Source organism: Acomys minous, assembly GCF_964271855.1.
Source record: "Acomys minous genome assembly, chromosome: 10".
Taxonomy (NCBI): domain Eukaryota; kingdom Metazoa; phylum Chordata; class Mammalia; order Rodentia; family Muridae; genus Acomys; species Acomys minous.
The window spans coordinates 73,897,628-73,918,062 of record NC_140491.1 but is presented as its reverse complement, the minus strand read 5'-3'; the positions used below and the strand labels follow the sequence as shown (position 1 = coordinate 73,918,062).

Here is a 20,435-nt window from a genome sequence, read left to right as displayed (position 1 = left end):
CCACCCAGCATACATAAGTGGCCAGGTGGATCTGAAGATTTGCCCCAGAAGTCTGAAGCCAGAGAGTGAGGAAATTCCTGGCTAGCCTGGGCTACATAGACCTTCTATAAGAACAGACCAGGTACAGCTGAGTGGTAGAGCACCTGTCTCATGTGCTCAAGGAGAACTTAAATTCTGCCTTCAGCAGGAAAAAAAAAAATCAAGAAAGGCCTAAATGAGCTAATATCAAACTGTGCTATACTTTAAAACATTGAAATTTAATTATTCCTTTTAATGCAAACAACAGTTAATGTAAGTGTGATGCTTTGAGATTTCTTTCAGAAAAAGTCTAAGTTTCTATAGTAGTGAAATCTGTGGGGTTGGCAAAGGGCCTATGGATGTACTTGTCCGGAGACAAAGGTCTCGCCATCTGTGGAGATAGGGCTCTCCTGCCTCACAGGCCCTGCCTGGATGAAAGTCTTCCCTGATGAGGAAGCCAAGGTTAGGGTTGCTTCAGACAGAGTGGATCAGCCATGTCATCATGGGCTAGCACAGATCCAGCACATTTAAAGAACTTAATAACTATATGGTGAACTAATGAATAAAGAAATGTAAACTTGGGGACATAAAAGTGATACATTGACTCTGTGGGACTGAGATCAAAAGAGAAGAATATCCTCCTCCTTGGGCAAGCTTCTCAGAGGGTAGGGAGGCATGCCTAGTGCATGTCCAGGAGTGCCAGCTGCCGCCACCTTTGTGTCCTGGGGCAATAGGTTGGGCACCTTAGCACCTGGCCTGGGATCTTACCTGAGGTCTAACCACTTGCAGGAGGCTCCAAGCCTGGCTGGCCCATGGCTTGCCTCACAGCAAAGATAGAGAAAGGCCAGCCTGCATAGGTCAGATCTGGGCCAGGCCTGCCAAGCTGTGCCCAGGTCACAGAAGGTGACAGTGGGTCAGTCTTCAGGTCAGCATGACATTGAGGGAACAAGAGGACTGTGCAAGTAAACAGTCACTGCGCAGGTGGCCAGCAGGAAGGGAGGCAGTATGGCTGTACACTGGCTAAGAGTGTGGCCATTGAGGGCTAGAGCGATGGCTCAGTGGGTGAAGTGCTTGGTACACAAGTGTAAAAACTTGTGTCAGACACCTAGCTCCTGTGTAAGAGCTGGCCATGGCGATGTGTGTCTGTACCTTCATTGCAGATGGGGTAGACAGGTAGAACCCCAGGCTTGTTGGCGATGCAATTTAGATGAAGCTAGCTTGCCAGCTCCAGGCTCAATGAGAGACCCATTCTCAAAATTAATAAGGTTAAAAGCAATAAGTCACTGAAGTTGATCTCTGGCCTCCATATGCGCAACACAAAGAAAGCACACACATACACACACACACACACACACACACACACACACACACACACACACACACACCATACACATAAAGTGGCTTTGGGGCTCTGTGCCGCTACTTTGGGCAAGAGGTTATCACCTCCTTGGGTCAGTTTCTCCATCTACAAATGTCCCTGCCAGGCAGCTTTGCCATGAAGTCATTTTTGGAAACACGCTTAGAACAGCTCTTGGTGCACAGGAAATGCCAAAGACCCAGAAAGGAGCCAGAAGTTAGTTGTCCTCACAAGGTGGGATTTCTGGAGCCAGATAGACTGGGGGTGGGGGTGTAGGGGTGGGGAGAGGGGGGGAGGGAAGAGTAACCACCCGCATGCTGGGTAACCAGCTCTTCCTCATCTAGAACCAGGATCCCATCTGTCTGTGAGCTACACCAGACCTCTGTAGGAGGCATGGGAGGCCTGGCCAGGAAGAAGGATACTTCATGAGTCCCTAGGAAGTAAAAGCAAGGGCTGCCATTCTGATGGGCCTTTAATTCCCAAACAGGATGACTGCAAGGGAGTGTTCCTTAAGGGACTCACCAGTATGCCCATGGGATTTCTGGATTCCTGCCAGAGATAGGGTGGGGGAGCCCCAGGGAGGAGCTCCTTATATAGGATGGGCACCATGAGGATCAAGAGGCACAGCTCAGCTAATGGGTTCTGTTCAAAGCCAAGAGAACAGGCCGGGCAGGTGAGCCATGGTGGACAAACAGACAGGTTGGAGTCACTGGGTCTCCACAAGCTGGGCTCTTGGCACACCTTTGGGCTAGGCAACCCTGTGGCCACCACTCCTATGCAGATCCCACTAGGATGAGGGGAGGGTGTGGGCTGAGAAAGGGAGGAGACTCAGAATGAACAAAGCAGGGAGGGGACGAGGCTCCCAGCCCAGCCCAGAGCCTAAGGGGGCTGTGCCGTGTGTGTGTGTGTGTGTGTGTGTGTGTGTGTGTGTGTGTGTGTGTGTGTGTGTGTGTGTGTATTCATCCTCCCATAAGGATAGCTTAGGAGGTTTAATGATTTCCTTCTTTGCTCTATTGGGGCAGAGGGGGAGAGCTCAGTGAAGCTGCTAGCTTGTGTATGGGCACAAAGCCCATTTCTACCCAGGTATTCCCAATGTACAGTTGTGCGCCTGTGAGTGTGCCATTGGTTATGTTTGAGTGCGCAGTGTACTCACTGTAATGCCCAGAACTCTGCTGTATGTGTGACACACTGTGTGGGGATGGCTAAGTGTGGCAGTGGGTGTGTGTCTGAAGTCTAACCGTGTGTTATCACAAGTACCAGGAAGAGGCATTGCCAACGTGAGGAGCCAACCTTGTCATCCTAAAGGCCAGGCTGGCATCAGGTCAGGGCCAGACTAGGCTCCCAGGGGAAGGAAACTTCTGCCACGGGGCAGTACTCCTTACCCCTGGGGTAAGTGCAAACAGGAGTCCAGGCTGGGAGATACACATCAATTCAGACTTTAAGCCCATGGCAGGTGTCCACGCCATAGCTCTGCCCCACCTTCAGCACAAACGCACAAATGCCCTGGCATTCTTGTCCCAACTCCCAACAAAAAGGAGGCTTTGAACTTTTCTGGCAGTGGTGGCCTGAGGCAAAGGCCTCAGCACTGTCAATATTGACTAAGAAGTCTGCCCAGGCAGAGCATGCTGCAGGCAGGTGAAGGGCCTTAGGCTGCTCTTGTCTCACTCTGTAGTGGAATACCACCCTCTTGGGAGTGGATTAGGAGGAGCCATGCCACCCCCTGGGAAGCAGAGCTGCAGAACCCAGCACCCACAAGCTTGCCAAGGCCCATTCAGATGGGAAAAAATAAAATGGTAAGACTGAAAATAAAATAACTATTACAATTAATGCATTCAAACTTGATTAGTTATTAATTCTAGAAAGCAAAACAACTTTATTATCCTTGAAATCTATTTGCAGGCTCTTTTTTTTTTTTTACTTCACTAGAATTCTCTGCTATATATACTCCTCCCAAGAAACTATAGCCAGTGTAACAGAATTGCAGTCACATAACGGCCCAAGTAAAGCTGGAGAAACCTCATATCAAATTGATTTTGTATTTTGTTTTAATATATTGAAACAGTGATGCTAGTGGCAAGGTTTAGGGTGCACTGGGGGCTATCACTGGGAAAGGATGTTAAGAATTTTAGAAGCACTTCTGGGGTCAGGTTTGTAGCACAGCACGCATGCTGCATGCCCGACCTCAGTGGACCTCATGAATGCTTCTGAAAGCAAGCATGGCTGGTGCTGCCTGTGGTGGAGTTGTGGGTGCTCCAGTCGCTGGGCAAGGGGGAAGGTGCCCAGAGTCAAAAGGAACCTCAGAAGTCCTTTAGGAAGGCCCTAGGCCTTAGGGACACCTCACTGAGTGCCACACAGTCAGTGTTTGACATTGTTGGAACGAAGAACAGAACCCGTTGCTGAGGTGGCAATACACAGGTGACTTGGGCTTGTGGGTGATGCTAATCTAGAGCCACCATCTGCACCCCTTCAGGAATGGAGGCTGCTGGCCTGGCATCCCTACCACTCCAGAGGAAATGCATGCTGAATAGTGGGGTGCGAAACCCCAAACTGTTGGTGCCTGTTCCTACTCTTGGTTCTTACCATTTGAGGGCTGATAATCGGATTTGTGTTTGTTAGCCACATGCAGGCTGCCTGCCACAGCAACAAGACAATTCAGAGAAACTCAGTGCCATAGCCAAAGTCACTCTGTCAGCCTGATTTCACAGTGTCTCTTCATTTGCCCTGGTCCCTGGCTGTACATGGATGACGGAAACCAGTATACACTTGGCATACACCAAAGGCTGGATTAGGCTGGGGTAGTGGGGACATCCAGGAGGGATGGGACGTACTCTTTAACACTGGCTTTTGTAGGTCAGCTGCCATCTCTGGATCACAGGGAGGGGAGCGAGGCTCAGAGAGCAGAAGCCTTGCCCCAGGTTCACAGCGGTGCAGGGACAGAGCCCCTCCTGTCTTTCTCCACAGCTGCAGCCTGTGGCTGTGCGTCGTTTCCCAAGAAGTCCTTCTGCAGCTCCTGACTGACTGTTCGCTGTCTTGGGGATCAAAGCCAAACCCCCGAACCACTCACTCTTTTCACTCTGTCCCCTGCTTGAATGCACAGCTCAGAACCACTTGGACACACCCATCAAAGCCCTTAAGATGTCACTGCAGTGGGAAGCCGCCTTGAACTCCTCCCCCCTAGCCTCTAACACACAAAAAAAGTCACAGAGCTCCATCTTAGGGACCTGGCGTTCTGTGCTCCCACCCTATTGTTCCTTCTCTTACACTGAACAAACCCCATCTCTTTGCCTTTAAGGCCAACCTTACACCTCATCTTCTGGGCCATTATTCTCAACCACACAGGTGGGTCACAGGCGTATATCCAGCACACTATAATCCCAGCTCTGGGTACCAGAGAAATGAGGGCATTCCTGGTTTTGTAAGAAAGAATCTCATACTTACTATTTTAAATTAAATGTGAACATGGGCATCACAGGCCACGTGGAAGCATGTTGGACTGCTTTCCATATGTCATTTGTGCTTTATTTGAGCACTTGGGCTATCCTGAAGGCCCCACGCTTCCTGTGCCCGCTGTGTTGTCAGTACTCGTCTCTACTCTGCATTGGGGTGTTGGGGAGAGCTCTGTGTCCTATGAAACCCTCATGTACACTGGGGCTCAGTGAGGGCCTGAGTCTAGAGTATCAGGGGGTCTCTAGGTGGATAAAAAAGGACAGGGATGAGGGGCCCATGTTCCCAGACCAAACGCTAAGAAGAGATCTGGAAGCTGCAGGCTACTGGTTCAGTTTTGAACATAGCATCAAAGGCAGGTGGGTTAAGGCCAAAGAACAGCCTACCAAGGGGAGCCTGGGTCATTGGGTGTGTGGTGTGAAGGACACACTTGCTTTCGACTTTTATCCTTGGTACAAATAATCACCATTGTGGTGATCGCTGGCATGCACTGTGCCATGGGCAGAGCTATACTCTGTTCCCATTATACTGTCTGTATCAGCCTCATGCTCGCTACATGCCTACAAAATAAGTCCTCTACTATTCCCAATTCTCACATAAGGACTCTGGACATAGGGTGGGGAAGCTACCGGCTCAGAGTTGCCCAGCTTGTAAGTTGCAGCTCCAAGAGCTGACTGTGGGTCCAGCCGTCCTCAAGCCTGGGTCATTAGCCTGCTCTGCCTCTCTTGGGCCTGAGGTAGGGAATGGGCTTCAGCTGTGTCCCCGACTTCCAGAGCAGAACTGAGGAAGAGAAGTAAGGCTTCTGCCCTTGGGCTATGGCCTTGCACTTACTTCTACTAAAGGAGACAAAGAAAACCATGCTGGCCAGGCTGGTTCCAGCTGAGGAAAGGGAAGCCGCTGTGGCCTCTGGATGCCTCCAGGAGACTGCCATGGGGGCAGGAAGGTATTGTTACCAGGGTCCAAGAGGCCTGCAGCTGGAAGGGGGATTTCCAAGTCCTTTGAAGTGATGAGGTGACAGTGGGCAATTCTGCAAGCCAGGAAAGAGACAGCAGCAGGGCTGTTGTTACCAAGCACGGGTCTTGACAGGGACCCATGGATGGCTTCCCGATGGCCAATCTTACCCTTTTTAGGCCAGTTTCTCTTGGCAGGTTCAACAGTAACTTTCAGGGGAAAGGGTCCATAGCTTTACCTATAGTATTGGAGAGACCTGGGTTCAAATGCTGGCTCTTCCCTTTAACGGAGGCAATTAGCAGCAAGTAACACACTTCCTGAGCCTCGGTTTCCCCATGTGTTAAGCAAAGGCCAGGGATGGGGTAAGCTGCTGGCACAGTGGAGGTTGCAGTGTTCCTATGCCTTCTGCTGAGGCAGATACCCACGTCTGCAGGGAGGGCCGTGTGATCTGTGGGGGCATTTTATCTGGCAGTCACAGGAGTGATATTATCCCTCCACAAAGCCCTCATTACAGCGCTGCCGACAATACCACAGACAAAGCAGGGATGCCCCTGCATGCCAGCCTCCAGGTGATTATAACATTTGGGTAAATTGCCTTTTGTCTTGCTAGAGAGCTAGCAGTAGGAGGGGCTGTGCGGGGAGCCTCACTGGCCATCTTACAGAAAACCCCAGGGAGGCTCCATGGAGAGGTAGCATGGGTTTGGGGCAGGAGCTGTGTGATTGGCAGTGGGGAAATCAGGGTTCTAGCCCTGGCTGGACCACAGCTGGCGATGTGGGGGTCATGCATGGGATGGGCCCTCTTAGGGGAAGCAGCTGCTTTAAGATGAAAGCAGTCTCAACTGTCCGTAGCACTGGAGGAATTGCTTTCTGAGCCATATTGTGAGCACAACGCAAACAGAGGGCCCGGCTAAGTAGAAGTAGCCATCTGTAGTTCAGACTGTTTTTGTCTCTCTGGTGCTGGGAAGGCCCTTGGTCCTTTCACTAGCAATCCCCACTTTCTCACTCAGAGCCAGCCTGAATGCCATTGTTATTTAGCTTTGGAGCCAACTAGACATGGGTCTTGCTTCCAGCTCTGCTGACCTTGAACCAGGGATTTCGCCTCACCTGAGTCTCACCATCTGCAGAGCGGGCAACGGTCGGGAGAGCCACAGAGCTACTTATCAAGGCTGCTGGTGTCATCTGAGGTGGGTGCTCGGGCCTGAGACAGCAGGGGCGCTCAGTCACACCGTCACAAGAACATCCCACGCGGGTCCCCTCCTGTTGGACAGTTAGGATGTTTACAGATTTCAACTGTTTAAACTCCAGAAGACTAAAGTGGCCTTCCACCTTCAGGTATGCAGTCTGCAGTGGGCATTTTCTGAAGTTGGCAGGGGCGACTTGCCCGGGCCCTGTGAACAGGCCTGGCAGCATGGAAGGAGGAGAAGGCAGATGAATCTAAGCATGACTCCTGCGCATGCTGAACTTCCTGGGGGAAACTCCTTAACCTCACTGAGCGTTAGTTTGCCAATACAGCTGAGGGGAGGACCGCCCTCCTACAAGATGGTAGATTTTCAATCAGCTCACATCACTATCTTCATCTCCATCTTCCTCCCAAGGGCTCCAGACCACACGAGCCGGGTCACAACCCTTCTTCCCGCTGCCCACGGACCAAGCGTGCATTCAAGTGAGGTTCGTGGTCTTAATTTTGAATTCTGTCTGGGGCCCAGAGGTTTAAGAGTGAAAACGGTCCTCACTGGCCTGTGATATTTTTAAGAAAGCAAAGCCATTGTTTCTGATTGAAGGAAAGTCGGTGCTATTTTGAAGAGTAGCGCGATTAAGCGGTGGCGTTCTCTTTCACCACTGGGAATTAGATGTCGTTTGAGAGATGTGTGAGCTCCAGGACATTTGCCAGATGTGCTTGATTCTACATTTCAGACAACAAAGGGGATAATGTTGGCGGGAATCTTGACGGCACTGCTGATGATCGGGATATTCTTTGAGGATGGTACCGAGACCTTTCAGGGGAGGATTTCAGCTTTTACATAAACTAATTTGGGATGCTCACTCTCTGTCTCGCACAAAGCAAATTTAGTTCATTGTTAGCTGTATCTGCTAAAATGGTTACGAGGGTTTTTTTTCCTTGAATATTAATAATGTGCCTTTCATTGGAGATGCTCGCATGGGGTGTCATTAATTGGGGGGAGGGAGTAAGGATTAGTGGCACAGTTCTCTCGAAAGTGATTCCTACTAGTGCTGTGGAGGCAAGCAACAGCTACATGAAAGAGATACAGGAACAAAATGCCGACATGGCTTTGGCCTATCCTTCCTGAGAAGGGTGAAGGCATCATGTGTGGATGGGGCAGCCTTAGTTAATCTCTTGATTTTTCATCGTATTAAAGGTAATTATCCCGAATATCTTCAAATGCTCCCATATTGGATCACAGTGTATAAAGGACCTCTTTTCAAAATAAGGTTATGTTTAATTTGGGAGGCTGTGGTGGTTTTGTCTTAAGACTCGAGAGTGAGCCTTTTCATCCGTTTAGGAACCGCACTGAGCTCCAGGTGGGTGCCAGTGACTGTGTTTGCTAGAGGAACAATTATGAATCAGGCGTGTCCTTGTCTAAAGAGGAGACTGATGAGCACAAAATGAATTAGTGCACCAACTGGCAAGAAGAAAAGAATAGCGTAATTAACTAGCTTCCTGTGACTATAACAAAATAACTGAGGCAATTAACTTATAGAGAAAGAAAGTCTGTTTCGCTCATGTTGTAAAAGGTTCCAGTTCAAGAGTAGCAGCCTGGTTGCTTTGGGCCTCTGTTAAGGCTGTGAAATTGCAAGCAAGCCAGCAAGCCAAGCAGAGAAACTGGCATGGAGGTCTCACAGGCCCTTTAAATGGCATGCTCCCAATGACCTAAGGACTTCCCTGCGGCTTCACCTCCTGAGAACACCTGGGACACAACCCTTCTACATGTGTGTACATCTACATGAGGCATGATGTTCACATTTGAACCACAGGAAACAGGCTTTGGGTTTGGGTCTAACTTCATCAAAAGCTGTGTGACCAACCAGAAGCAAATTCTGTTCTTAAAGGCTTATTTTTATTTATTGTTTATTTATTTCTTTTTATTTTATGTGTATGAGTATTTTGCCTGCCTGATGTCTGTGTTCCGTGTATGTGCCTGTTGCTCACACAAGCCAGTGTTGGATTCCCTGGAACTGGAGTTACAGAAAGGGCTGTAAGCCACCATGTGGGGCTGGGAATTGGACACAGGTCCTCTGCACGAGCTGCAAATGATTTTAGCCACTGAGGCATCTCTCCAGTATGCCATAAGGAAGCTGTTAGTCTGCCAGACCCAAGGTATCACATTACAGACTACAGGTCATACAAGTTATCCACTTAGAGCAGATGTGAGGAGAAGGTCCCAAGCACAGGCCCTGGCCAGGCTCCTCCCCAGTGAGCACTCTTTCCCAGCCTTGTCACCCTGAGTGCTGCCTGTACAGGTGAAGCCAGTATCAGGCAGACATCTCGGCCTTTGGCTCTTTGCTAAGAGATTAGGAGGCCAGGGGCACGTGGAGGGAAGAAGGAAAGGCTGTCTGTAGATGCTCACTGATGGATGGCTGATGGCTGGACTTGAACACGGTGTTAGAACACGCAGGAGGGTGCGAGGTGAGCCCGGAGGGCTGAGTGCTGTGAATGAGGAGCTCGAGACCCTCAGCTCTCAGCAGCATTTCCTTTCCCAAGCAGAACCCAGGAGGCAGCAAGATTAGCATAGCCAATCACACTGGCTCCCAAGGGACTTCCTCACTCCTCAGCACCCAGAGAAAACAAAACAAGCCCCAGGGCCCACCTTCCTCCTCCTCCTGCAGACTGAGTCAGTAATCATCTCACTGATGGCTGCCTCAGGAGGCCATCCCTGAGCACATGGCTAGGCCAGGTGCTGGGCTGTGAAGTCATGCAGGTAAGCTCCCTTCTCCCCACAGCTCCTCCAGAGAGGTACTGTTGGCATACCCATTATATGGATGAGGAAACTGAGGCTCTTAGAGGAAAAGTGAGTTTTCCACGACCACACAGCCTATCTGTGGGGGGATATCAGCCCAGGGGTTCCAAGCCCTGAGTTCTGAATCACTGCACCACCTCGCCCAGACCTCATGCCTCCCATTGGACAAAAGGTCCTAGACGTGAGCCTGTTTTGTTGCATTTGCTATGCTTAGAGGGGTATACAATAACTTCGTCCAGTGGCTGTTGCTTACAGCTTGTTGTCCCCAAACAGAAATCTCCAGGAAAGAATGGAAAGATGACTGACGGGGGAAGTGGAACAATTGTACCGTTGTCATCCGACACTCTGAGACCTGACGTTCTAATCTCAGGACATCCCCATTCCAGACACGCGGCTCAGGGCACAGGAGAAGGTTTTAAGGTGGACAGACGTGATTGATGCCAGGAGGTTACACAGCAGGGACCTGAGTAGTGCGTGCCTCACCCAGGAGCTCAAGCCAACCAAACACAAGCTCTGCAGATCAGATCTGGCCCAGGAGCCACCTGTGAAGGCAGGAAAGATGGTCTGAAACCTTGGCACTACATAGAAATACAGTAGATTGTTTTTATTCAAAGTAGCACATTGTCTGTCTATTGTGTACAGGGAATTGAACTTTGAGTTTTTGTGGGAGACTATGTGAGACGTGTGAGGAAGTGCTCCGCCTGTCTGTTTTTCCTTTTACAAAGACTTGATCAGATTGCGGTGCCTGTGAGGTGCTAAGAACAGTGATGAGTTAGGCATAGTCACATAGATCCCGACCTCGTGAGCTCCCCAGTAAAGGAGCTCACGTCTCTGTCCCAGGCTAAGCCCTGCTTCAGAAGCTTCTGAGGCCACGGAGGAGAGGGAGGCCAGGAAAGGCTACCTCCAGCAGTCCTTGGAGAGAGCTATGGGATCAGCTTAGTGCGTGCCAGCCAGCACGTAACAATGAGCACAGTGGAAAATGCTGAACATTGCATGTGCAGAGTACACGCATGCACCCAGGCTTGTGTTATGTGTCCGGTCATGAGGAAAAACACTCCTGATGTGCTCATGGGCATGTGCCTTTCCTGTTGCTGTGATGAAACACCCTGACAAAAGCTCCTTAAGGGAGAGAGAAAGAAAGTATTTGGCCCACAGTTCTGGCTTATAGTCCTGGAAACAAGGTAGCAGGAGCTTGAGAGAACTGGTCGCTCGCATCACACCAAGTCAAGAGCAGAGAACGGTGAGTGAATGCATCTGCGGCAGTGCTCAGCTTGTTTCCTCCACTCGTACATAGTCCTGCCTAGGGGATGGTGCCACCCACAATAGAAAGGTCTTCTTATCTCAATGGCTGCAGACGTGCCCATAAGACAACCTGATCAAGACTACTCCACTGATACTCTCTTCCTAGGTGATTCTGAACTGTGTCAAGTTGATACTTAAAAGTAACCAGCACAGGTGAGGAGCCAGACTCAAGAGAGCCCAGGCTGCCTGCCTGACCTGCTATACTGGAGGCTTTCAAACCCAGTTTAATAAAAGCAAGGATGGATTTAAATTATCGCTAAAAAGCCTAGAACAGGCTTGCATGTCTGTAAAGCTAGCTACTCAGAAGGCTGAAACAGGAGGTTTGTGTGAGCCCAGGAGTTCAAGGCTAGCCTGAGCAACATAGCAAGACTTTGTCTCAAAAGCAAAGTTAATTTTCACAGTAATCCATCAATGCAGGTGCCACGGTTGTCAGTTAAGAAAGGTATCTCTTAGGGCTGGTGAGATGGCTCAGTGGTTAAAAGCACTGCATGTTTTCCCAGAGGACCTGGGTTCCATTCCCATCACCCTCAGTGGTTATCGGCAACTATAGCTCCAGGGGATCTATTGCGCTCTTCTGGCCTCTGTGTGCACAGGCAGGCAAACAGTGCACAAACGTACAGTGCTGGCAACACACCGTGCACATTAAAAAAGAGAAGAAAGGTATTTCTAAAGTCCATGTCCAGACAATGTGGCTCTTCATGTATGTTCATGGTTTAGCAACAGCTGGGGCCTCCCAGTGAAGCCTGAAGCTTGCTTCAGAGACAGGGAAGGAGCCAAGGCAAAACAAACAAAAACCAACCAAAAACAAACAAACAAACAAACAAACAAACACAAATCCACAGTCTTTACTACTGCCCTAGGCTATCACTTCCTTCAAAGTAGGTGTCCATAGAGGAACCAATTTCAAATTGAGCAGGAAGTACTTTTCCTGCTGGCTAGCCTAGATAGTTCCAGAGGGTGCTGGGCAGGCTGCAGGGGGAGGGAGGACAAGCCAGACCCTGCATGTCACAACACTGACCTCCCTGGGCAATGTGCCCTTTGGTGCAATAGTGGAACGAAGGCTACGGGGAAACCCGCCTGCTGGAATTCATACCTCATGCTGTAAACCAGATCAAAAGTCACTTCTGAGAGGATCGTGAAGCCTGGGCAGTGGCCGGGGGGGGGGGGGGGGGGTAGGGGGTGAAGGGGCGGGGGTTGTCGGTGACAGACAACATACAACAACACTACACGGAGGGTGAGGAGGACTGTGGCCTACAGCTGTTGTTTCACTAAATGGTCACGCTGTCAAAACTGCATCTAAATATTTATGTTTATACTCACATATGTGTGCTGCTCTCAGCTTTGGTCAGAGAAGCTTCTTTAAAGACTGGGTGGGTAATGGTTAACACATAGACTCATAACTGGTCCCTGTGCTGGGTATATGTAACTCTGAGAGCCCAGCTGTAGGTGGGTTGGTGATACCAGCCTTCAGCCTCAGGAAACTGTGTGAGACAGGTAGATGGCCACATCAGGGCCATAGGCCAGTAGCTCAGGCCCCAGGCTGCAAACCGGGAGCACTTTTTGGGGGGGGGGTTGTTTTGTTTTTTTCAAAACCGAGCTTCTCTGTGTAACAGCCCTGGCTGTCCTCAAACTCTCTTTGTAGACCAGGCTGGCCTTGAACTCACTGAGGTTCATTTGCCTCTGCCTCCTAAGGGCTGGGATTAAAGTGGTGTGCCACTTTGGAATGTAGGGAGAGGGGCCCCATGAAGACAAGGTGGACAAGAGCACATGTCATTCCTCATATGGGGAGGAGGGTCAGGCTAATGGCTAGTTGGCCAGAGAGATTCCCCCTTTAGTGGTTTTCTGGACACTCCAAACTTTATCTGTCTTATATCAGGACCAAAATACTCTTTGGTTCTCTTTCTTTCTTTCTTTCTTTCTTTCTTTCTTTCTTTCTTTCTTTTTTTTTTTTATTCTATGTGCATTGGTATGAAGATGTCAGAGTCCCTGGAACTGGAGTTACAGACACTTGTAAGCTGACATGTGGGTGCTGGGAACTGAACCCGGGTCCTTTGGAAAAGCAGACAGTGCTTTTAACCACTGAGCCACCTCATCAGCCCCTTTGGTTCTGTTTCTTTCCATTACAGACTCTTAAGGTAAGATGGACACTTGGGATTATCCAGCCCAACCATTTCATTTACAGACAAAGAAAACAGCCCCAGAGGGAAGGTTCCAGCATTCAGAGGCCTGGGGCTAGAACTTTAATGCAGGTTTGTGGGCTACCAGCCTGTGCCACCCAGGCCCTGTCAGTTGCCTACCCCTACCCACCGTCTTACCCTGCTGTGCTTCTCTCTTGTGTTGGCTTCAAAGATGCACTGTGAAGCTTCCCTGGCCCTGCCTGCCTCTGGGTTTGGTTAGGACAACTTTCTCACCTGTCTTTCCTGCTCCCTGGGAGAAGATTCTGCTATCATGCACACAGCCCAGATCCAGACCCACAGAGAGTGTCCGTAAACACCTGCCAAGCAAACCACTGGTTCTATCCTCCAAGTGCCCCCAACGTTTAAGTACATCACTGAGAATGGCTTCTTCTAGAACTTTCTGGTTCTCTGATCATGACATTCACTCTGCCTGGAATGCTCTCCCCTGACTGGCTCATGTAACCACTATGTATCCATTGCTTGTGTGTGCTGGCCAAGTCACATCTGGCCAGGCCAGCCTCACACTTGCTGTATACATGAGAACCATGCCCTCCTGGTGCTGCCGCCACCTCGCAAGTGCTGGGATTACAGGCGTGTGCCACCACATCTGGCTTATGTGTACTGTGCATATGAGAGGAACAGTCTACCGCCTAAACCACACCCCGGCTGTTCATTCTTTAAGACCCATTACCTCTGTGAGCCCTTTTCTCTACTTCAATCTATTTCCCTCTCCTCCATCTCCCGCTTACCCACTAATTCTGCCCACTACGGTCCATATCCCATCATCTTGCCATTGTGTACTTCTGTGTCTATCTTGAAAGTTAGGTTATGAGTCTTCACTGGACCAGGATGCCACTCTGGGGAGACAGGACTGGAACGCAACTCAAACCTTAAAAGCTTCAGATGAATCACATGCACTCCCACCATAACTTTACAGAGATTTAACTGCTATGCTGTGCTCCAGAATGTTCCAGAAGATATGTCATACAGACCCATTTCTGCCAAACGTTCTCACTGCCCCACTTCCCAGTGAACTTCATAGTCAAACACATTTAAGACGTGAAAGAAATACACGCACCCTCACCCCCAGTTCACAGTTCCTGTTCCTTCCTTGCTCTACCTGGGTCACATAGCCTTACTTTTCTTTGTCACCCTCAGGCCTCATGCACAGCAGACACCAGCCCAGCTTCCTACCTGCTGTGTGCTAGGACTGGGTTTGGTGCTGAGGTATGCCCGGGCAGGGTGTCGGGCTTTAGGGAGACTTTTTGCCCTACAGCTTTGATCTTTACTGGTTTAGAGGTCTCAGTTCTCTGGGGGTCAGAGGGGTGGGGTGAGGTGGGGGAGGGTCCTGTCAGGTGATGTAATGGTGGCTCCAAGGAGCTTAGCACGGAAGAGAGCACTAGACAGGCTGCAGTGACTGCTCCTGGCTGCTGGACTAACTGGGTTGCTGTTATAAAGTCAGGCAAAAGAACCACTATTGGGAAGCCAGGCGTTAACACTTTCACTGCTGGTAGAAACTTAAAAACAGAGCCAACCACTGCACAGCCAGATTGGTTCTGTTCAGACTTTTTGGGCAGGACTCAGATTCAGGCCCCTTGTAAATGACAGTTTAGGTCACCTTGCTAGATTTCAAACAAACAAAAAAGTAGGCCAGAGGGAAAGTAAAGCTGGAGGCTAATAGGACGTTATGTGAAAGCAGAAGAAAGAGTTTACAAGTGTTATCTTCAGCCTCATGGCCGGGCAAGGATGCAGCAATGGCAGCTCCTGCACCCCTCCCCCTCTGTGCAGGTTTATTTGTGCCCACAGCCTTGGTCTTTCTGTGCATTCCCCTAGCTCTGCATGCGCTTCCCCTGTCGTGTTCATAGAAGGACAGCTGACAGTGGCAGTGACTGGCTGGTTATAAGTTCTTCAGGCAGGACTGATTAGAAATTATTAGCTGAACATGGTTGCAGGGTGGGCGGGCTTTTATATCCGCTGAGGGGATGAGATGCCAGGTTCTTTGTATTTCCAGGAAGGACACTTCACCTCATTGACAGCGTGTGCTAGCCCTGTGTTTGGAGACGAGGCACAGATCTGGGACACAGAGGATACACCGATACTGGGAAGTTCTGGCATCTGTAGAAAAATGCACCTGCCCCAGGAGCATTGTGAGGGGTGGCTGGGCCAGGCAGGAGGCACTGCTGTTCAGTCTGCTCTGTGTGCGGTGGGGGTGGGGGTGCGACAGCAGAGGCACAGTGTGCTCTGATTCCATCTGTTTTGCTTGCTAGTGTTGCTCAGCATTGGCATTTCACATCCAGTGTCAGTGTGTTCTGCGCATCCAGAAACAGCATCGCTGCACTCCTCAGAGAGCCCACTGGGCGCTGCCCCTCAGGCCAGCTGCGGCCCAGGGGTGCCCCTCGCTGCAGCTCCTTAGTGCTTCCACTCAGTTCCTGTGACTCCACTGCCGCCCTGGGCCCTGGGCCTGGAGGTGCAGCTGCTTCAGATGTGACTGACTTTCTCACCTGGCCTCTTGGAACTTTCTCAGTGCTGGCCATATAGCCCAGGCTCTGACAGCCGCTTCTTCTGATTTTCTTGACCAGTCCTGACTGATGACACAGAGTTCCTTCTCACATGGACCTGATGGCCATTAAGCAACCGCTGACAGAATTAGGTATTCAACTACAGTTGATATAAAAGTGGGCGGGACATTAGCATGTGATAGGCCCTTTGGGAAATAGCCCTGTTGAGCACGGGCTGAGGTAGCTTTCTGAGGCTAACATCATCCTGAGACACAGTGCCTACAGAAGAAGGGACGTCACCAGGGAAATGTGGGCCTGAGCCCCTGGATCTAAGTAGTCAGCACATTCCTTTCAGAGAAGTTCTGAATTCCAGCTGTAGGATCACCAGATAGTTGCCTCAGCTCTCATGCCAGCCCTACAGGCGACGTTCTGACATCCCCACTGACTGAGGCAAGGGTATGCTGTCTACTGCCACTGGGCCATTGTTCCACTTGGAACTTCCTCCCCACAGAGAGGCTTCCCCACAGAGACTATAAATTCCTTTAAATTATATGCAGATCTCACTCTTGTTCTGTGTCTCTGTCTGTCTCTGTGTGTGTGTGTATGTGTGCACGCATGTGTGCACACACATGCCTGTACATGTGTGGACAAGTCTCTGAGGAGGCCCATAGCTGTTATTACCTTGAAGGGCCTATGACTCCAGGAAAACAAGTGTGACCCCACGCAACATAGAAACATCCACGTTCTTGTTTGTCCACTGTGCCCTGGGAGTCAGGTCACTGTAAGGTCTCATCAGCCTTGGGATTCTCTCACTCAGATGAAGTTCTGTGTCTGCCAGCTAGCTGAGAGCAGCCAGGCTTCCTGGACTACATGGAACGACTCCTCTCTGGCCAGGTCTATGCTTTTCCTCTGACAAACTTCCTCCCCATGTCCAAGGTCAATTTCTAGGTGCCAGCTGAGATGCCATGTTCTTCTCTAAACCCCTGATACCTTGGATCTGGACTAGGGACCCTAAGCCACTCCTTTATGGTGCCCCCCACCCTTCTCTTCCAGGGCCATGCCTTTCACTGACGGCCTGCTCCAGGATGCAGTCAACTATTTACAGTCCTCACGTCAGAGTATCAGCCCCAGTGGGAAGGGGCCAGGGGCCAGCTTCTCTCTGCTCTACCCAGCACCAAGCATGGCGTCTAGAACACAATAGGAGGCCACTAATGCGAGGTGAAGGGATCCATACAAAAGGCCGTGCCTTACTCTCTCAGCAGCACACTTAAGTGCTGTCACAGTTAAGCTATGAGTGTCCTTGCTCTCAAGCTGTGGCAGCAAACAGACTTGCCAGCCATGAGTTCAAGGAGACATCCAGATAACCCACATTTGTCTCTTTCTTACTAGATGCACAAGCACATGCACACATGTGTTTAGCCATCCCTGTAGGTGAAGAGAAAAAGTGTCCATGGTGTCAGCATACACCTACCAGCATTTCTCAGAAAGCGGTTCCGGTAGTCCTTGATGATCCTGGTGACGGGGTCATAGAAGCCGTCTCCGCAGTCATAGCAGCCTGGAGGGATAGTTCTGGGTGGGTCCATATTGGTGAGCTGAGAGATACCTTGAGGAGGCACAAAGGACATCAGTATATCATATGGCCACTCGCAAACCCAGTGCTCAAATGTCACCTCTGGCTGATGTGTGGCTGGCACCACTATGGAGCCAAACATTCCCTTAGCAGGGCCAAGAGAAAAGTCAGCAAGAACAAATCCCAGGGAGCTTTTGGCAAAGGGACTGTGGGAAAGGCCTCGGGAACTGGACCGTTGCCTTCTCTGCCTTCACCCTCATCCATTTCTTGGGCCACCACGACAAAGTTCTGAGGTCAGAGTAACCCTGAGGCAGACCAAGCCCTGCATCTGGACATTTTCCAAAATGGTCATGACGGTACCATTCACTGTTTCTTGTGTGCTAGACATTTGGCACCTCCAGTCTCAGGTAATCCCCAGAGCAGCCCCGTCTTACAGAGAAAAGAACTCAGGTCGAGTAACAGGCTCAGTGCTAGGAAGCTAGGAAGCAGTCTGGCCCTGGGACCTGGGGGCTAAGTGGGTCTGAGTCTGATTCCTAAGTCAGGGCTGCTGAAACCCCAGGAGGGAAAGAAAATCATATAGACATTTTAGGGCTTAGCATGTCCTGGCTGGAGTAAAGGGGGATGCTGGGATTTCCCATTGTTATCTCTTTTTAATTGTAAATTCTGGATTTCCCTTTCTCTGAGCAGAAAACTGAATGGCCCCCATGCCGTGTTTACAGGTCTGTATCCTGCAAAAGCAAATCCTCTAATCTTGTCTAACTGTACACTTGACCCTGACTCTAGACAAATCACCTGTGTATGGGCAGTGATTACTGACCGCCTTCTCCATGCCAGTGGCTTTGAAGCCATTCACAGTGCCTCAACCTCAGGCCAGTGGCCATCTTAGAGCAATGTGGAGGCGGGGGTGGTCATGTAGGGCACCCTGGACAGTCAAAGAAACAAGATAGGGACTAGAGAAAGCCTCGGCCAGGACCCAGCCCACAAAGCACAGCTTCCATCAGCCTCTCTGCCCGTTTTCCCACCCTCTTGCTAGCGCTTACATATTTTTAGCATGGCAGCTGTATGTACCCAACATGCATGTAAAGCACTGTTCTAGGTTCAAACTCTCTTATTGCCAATGGACTCATAAGGCAGAAAACACTGCTGCCCTGATTCAGGAGGGGAAAGATGAGGCACAGAGAGGCAGAGTCTCTTGGCCTCATCTCCAGGTCAGCCTGGTGGGGCTGAGGTGTGAGAGCTCTGGCCTCTGTGGCTCTCCTGGGTCTGTCTTCCCCTTGAGATGGTTCCGCGAGGGCCAGGGACGCATCCCTAACACCGCTGGTCTCCCACTCAGTGTAGGTGTGCTACCTGAGGGCTTCAGGCCGAAGCAGATCTCCGTGTAGAACCTCCGGTCGTAGCTGTCGCAGTAGTGCCAGTGTTTGTCCTCGTACTCCAGCCCATCCGTGAAGGTGTACTGGCCCTGGGAGGAAAGAAGCAGGCGGGCACCAGAGGAAGCCCAAGCCAAGGCCCTTCCGGTTGTTGCCAAGGCAACAGTTGGCTTCTCACTGCCACAGGAAAGAAGTGACAACTGTCATGGTGGCCCTGGTTGTGAGGATTAGGGGAGACGGAGACAGCACCGAACCCTGTGCTTGACACAGAAAGCATGGGGGCTTTGCACCGTGCTGGGCAGGCAACCTACTCTCTTGGCTCCTTCGTTTATAGGATTAGGATGATAGAGCCCGTCTATAAAAGGGGTGTCTGGGGATTTGGTGAGATAGGTACATGCCAAGCTATGCTGGGAGTCATGTGTGTGTGTGGGGGGGGGGTATGTGTGGTGTGTGTGTGGTGTGTGGTGTGTGTGTGGTGTAGTGTGTGTGTCTGTATCTCTGTGTGTGTGTGTATGTGTGTTTCCCAAAGAGATTAGCATCTGAGACAATGGACTGAGTACAGAGATCACTTTCATGCATGCGCTGTCTGTTCTGTTCAAGGCCACCTGATCAGAACCCAGGGCAAAGGAGGGACCACTGTGCTCTCAGCTGTGCTGGCATACCCATTTCCTCCTGGCCCTGGGCATTGGCATGGCTGGCCTCTGCCTGGCGCTCACCCCATCACCTCTCTAGGTTCTCAGCCTTTCCATTTGGACAAGAACTACAGTGCTGGCTTCTCCTGGGCCTCCAGCTTACAGAGGACAGACTGTGCCCCAGCTTCCACTAGCTCAGGAGCCAGTCTCTTTCTGTGTATCTGCTGGTGCCCTTCTCTGAGTCCTTAACACACACAGGAGAAGCACTCACACGTGCTGTTATTTTTCTCTTACTATTGTCGTAGCTAGAAAGGTCAGAGCCAGGAGCCACAGCCTCTTGTTCGGGCACGTGCTTTCTGTTCTTGTTGTTTCAGTGCTAGAGGGAGACTCAGGATGTAGGAACTGCAGCCGCAGAGCATCAGGAAGCATGGCTGGAAACTCCCACCGCACTATTTGTTCACTGTGTGACCTTGGGCAAGTCACATCCCTTTCCTGAGGCTTAGGTTCCCCGAGCTATAAAAGAAAAAGCACTAGCCTTTTTTTAGGTCATGAGTCAGGCCCAGCACACTCTCAGGGAAGCTCACGAGAGTGGAGTCATTTTCCCATAGAAAAACCACAGTTTCATATCCACGGGGGCTTTTCTTGTGTGTGTAAGTCAGGAGGTTCCACTGACCCCAAGTTGTGCTCTGCTCATGCCCTATATCTGCTCATGCCCTATAAACCCCAGGATCAGAACCTTCGAATTAGATGGCTTAGGAGACAGTGATACTTACTGAGTGCCCACCGTGTGCTAGGAAATGGCTCAAAAGCTGAGCACGTCTGCAGGAATCTGTGTACGTGTTCCCACCCTCCCTAAAAGAACTTCCCTGGAGTCACCCATTGTGAGCATCCTTACAAGAGAGAGGTAGACAAGTGAGAGGATGAGATGGCGGGAGCAGGGGAGAAGAAGCAACTGGATGCTGGAAGCAGAGTGTGGAGTGACTGCTGGTCGGGAGCCAAGGCATGCAGGCAGCTTCTAGACACCAGGGGAAAAGGCGAGGAGCCGGATTCTCCCCTGGAGTGTCCCTGCTGGCTCTGTTTAGACTCCCAGGCCCAGAACCATAAGATGGTGAGTGGAGGCGGATTTGAGATGCTGAATTGGG

General features: G+C 50.6%; 1 protein-coding gene across 2 annotated transcripts in view; it reads right to left on the bottom strand.

Moving 5' to 3' along the window:
- The window catches only part of MORN5 (MORN repeat containing 5), a 29,399-nt gene that overhangs the window by 4,779 nt on the left and 4,185 nt on the right, over window positions 1–20,435 (bottom strand). Inside the window, exons 1-3 of one of the 2 annotated variants that reach the window (XM_084798157.1) lie at window positions 19,588–19,906; window positions 18,642–18,753; window positions 17,196–17,327 (exon numbers count right to left, since the gene is read on the bottom strand). In XM_084798157.1, coding sequence (XP_084654283.1) covers window positions 17,196–17,327; window positions 18,642–18,753; window positions 19,588–19,722 — 379 coding nt within the window. In that variant the 5' untranslated portion in view covers window positions 19,723–19,906. Of the gene's footprint in view, window positions 1–17,195; window positions 17,328–18,641; window positions 18,754–19,587; window positions 19,907–20,435 lie in introns of those variants that run through there. The other variant, XM_084798156.1, reaches the window with a different exon arrangement.